The 2,757-nt window shown below is 66.8% G+C and overlaps 1 protein-coding gene across 1 annotated transcript; it reads left to right on the top strand.

Moving 5' to 3' along the window:
• Positions 1-1,402: 1,402 nt before the first annotated feature.
• MNEG_14342 (small nuclear ribonucleoprotein B and B') lies at positions 1,403-2,614 on the top strand (the record flags this gene model as incomplete). The annotated part of the gene is made up of 5 exons (XM_014037187.1): positions 1,403-1,443; positions 1,593-1,686; positions 1,892-2,080; positions 2,310-2,475; positions 2,583-2,614. The coding sequence occupies 5 exons, from the start codon at positions 1,403-1,405 to the stop codon at positions 2,612-2,614; spliced, it is 522 nt and encodes a 173-aa protein (XP_013892641.1).
• Positions 2,615-2,757: the final 143 nt, after the last annotated feature.

Consider the following 2,757-nt stretch of genomic DNA (forward strand, 5'->3'; position numbering starts at 1 on the left):
GCCAGGCCGCACACAGCGCCAACCGTCGGCCGCTCTACGCCGCCTCCTGCTCGCGATGCTTCGCTTGGCAGTGTCACTGCCAAAGCTGCACAACTGAAGGGCACCCCCTCAGAAAGCACAGTGTACCAGCGGTGATGCAGGAGCTTGTGCTGAGGGCTGTCTGGACTCCCGTCGGCACTGTTCAAGTGGCGATGCGCGCACGTCACGGCGCGCCTCGCGTGCCTCTGCACGCAAACACACCACTTGCGAGCCTACGTGCGATGGATGGGGCATACGTGGGCGCCCCGCTGCAGTCCATGCTTGGCACGGGTGATGGAACCGAAAGCTAGACGAGGGCGCCTGGAATGAGCCTGGCCATGTGCACGCTGCCCAAGCACTTATGGCGGCTGACAAGACTACATGGCATACACGAGCTCACCCGCAACCGGATGGGCTCTGAAAAGACTGTGGGCTTGCCGGGCTTCGCGTGAAGAGGGCACCCGACGCGCCTTGATCTGCAACCACGGCGCGGGGGTGTCGTGATGAACGACACTATGTAAGCGATTCTGTCAGAGGCGGCGGGACGATGTGTGCGGTGAGGTACGGCTTAGCAAGGGCGGGCGACCCTCGCTCAAGGTGTGCTTGCCTCTTGCGCGGGGAGCGAGGCTTGTTGACGCGCTACAGTATATGATTGACGAGGCCACCTCATTCACATTTGGTTGTGGGAGGGGTGTCCAGTCGCTCTGCAACAAAGCGAAGCAAAGTCAGGGGAAAGGTGTGGCAGCTGCGTTGATGGCTCAGGTGGACAGTTCGCCCCAACACAAAGCCACAGAGACCTACTGATCCCTCAGTCACCCCGTTGTCTTGCTTTGAAGTTCTCTGTGTGTTGCTGAAGTCGCCGCCAGATCACCTGGGCACGAGATCCGGGACACTTGACAACGCTAGGGCGCTTGGTCGGACAATCAGTTGATCATTGCACACAGTTTGAGCAGTGTGGTGAGGGGGCAGGCTTCAGCAGCAGCCGCGTCGGGCGAGGCCCATTGTGGGCCTCCGAGCAGTGCGCAGGTGAGCACCAGGCGAACACGATCGTAGTAGGGCTTCAGAATAGGGGCGCTCGTGGCTCGTCCCATGCGCCTGGGCCTCGGGGATTAGAGGTCGGCGCTGCCATCTGCGCCCGCTGCCGCTCGCGCTGTCAAACGATCACATCAGGCTGCGCGCGGGCACCTGTGCCCGGTGGACATGGTATCCTGCTCGTTCTCAAACGAGGATTCTCCGCAGCGACTTAAAATGAGCCCTAGGCTGCAAGAGCTGCAGCCAGTGTGCCCACCCGGCTGCCGCACACGCCCGAGTGTGCACCGCTGTATCCGCGCGCAGGATGTCGCTACAACGCACGTCCAAGCTGCTGAGCTATGTCAATTATAGGATGCGGGTCACCGTCGTCGACGGGCGCCAGATTGTTGGACGGTGCGCGGCGCTGGGCGGCCGGCAAATGATGGCCCCAAGCCCCTGTGCGCACAGTGCACGTCGGCTGCGTTGCCGGGTCGCGCTTATGCGCGCGCGCGCACACACACACACACACACACACACACACACACACCCCGCTCGTGCCGCAGGTTCATGGCTTACGACCGCCACATGAACCTGGTGCTGGGGGACGCGGAGGAGTTCAGGAAGCTGCCGCCCAAGAAGGGCAAGAGCGAAGAGGAGGTGAGGCCGGCCGCGCCTGGCGCAGGGAGGGTCCACGTGGGGTCTGCCGCGTCGAGCCCTTGCTGAGCCTGGGGTGCATTCCCGGGGGCACCCACGCTTTCAGGGGACCAAAGACGCCGGGCTGGGCGGGGCTGCCCGTGCGTCACTGCTCCCCACCTGAACCGCCGCGCCCGCACGGCCCTCCCCGGCCTCTTCCCCCACGCAGCGCGAGGAGCGGCGCGTGCTCGGCCTGGTGCTGCTGCGCGGCGAGGAGGTGATCTCGCTGACCATCGAGGGCCCGCCCCCCCAGGAGGACCTGCGCGGCAGCAAGTCGCAGGTCGCGCCTCCGGGGAGCGGCGCCGGGCGCGCGGCGGGGCGCGGCGTGCCCGTCGCGGCACCGGGGCAGGCGCCGGCGGTGAGTAGCAACGGCTCCTCCTTTTTCTGGGCGTGTGCATGCACCTGCCATGGTCGTGGGGCCTGTCCGCTGCCTGTTGCCCTGATGCTTGTGGCGCCCACCCAGGCAGTGCAGCAATCGCCAGACATTTCCCACCTGGTGGCCGCAGCACACCACATGCCATCGTGCCTTGCCCTGCCCAACGACCCACCACTCCACCGTGCCCCGCCCCCCCCCCCCCTTGACGCAGGGCCTGGCGGGCCCCGCGCGCGGCGTGGGCGGCCCGGCCCCTGGCATGATGATGCCCCGCCCCCAGATGCAGGCGCCGCCCATGATGCGGCCGCCGGGGATGCCCCCGCCGGGCATGCCGCCGCCGGGGATGGGCATGCCGCCGCCGGGGATGCGGCCGCCAGGAGGTGAGGCGCGGGGTGCTGTTGCGCGTGGGCAGCCCGTTATCAGCGCGGCCGCGCACGTGAACCCCGCCGGCCCAATACGTGCCGGACGGGACTTGAATCGCGGCCAGACCGACCGGTGCGCTCTCCGGGGACCGGCTAGACCGCCCCAAGAAGGGGCGGGCGTGCGCCGGTCTTCGAATAGCAGCACCAACATCCGCCTCACGCGCCCCCTAAACACTCGGGGTGAACAGAATGCCCCTGCACAAAACAGCCACCCCACTCTCAACCCCCAGACTCTTCACC

The sequence above is a fragment of the Monoraphidium neglectum genome (genome assembly GCF_000611645.1).
Source record: "Monoraphidium neglectum strain SAG 48.87 unplaced genomic scaffold scaffold04416, whole genome shotgun sequence".
Taxonomy (NCBI): Eukaryota; Viridiplantae; Chlorophyta; class Chlorophyceae; order Sphaeropleales; family Selenastraceae; genus Monoraphidium; species Monoraphidium neglectum.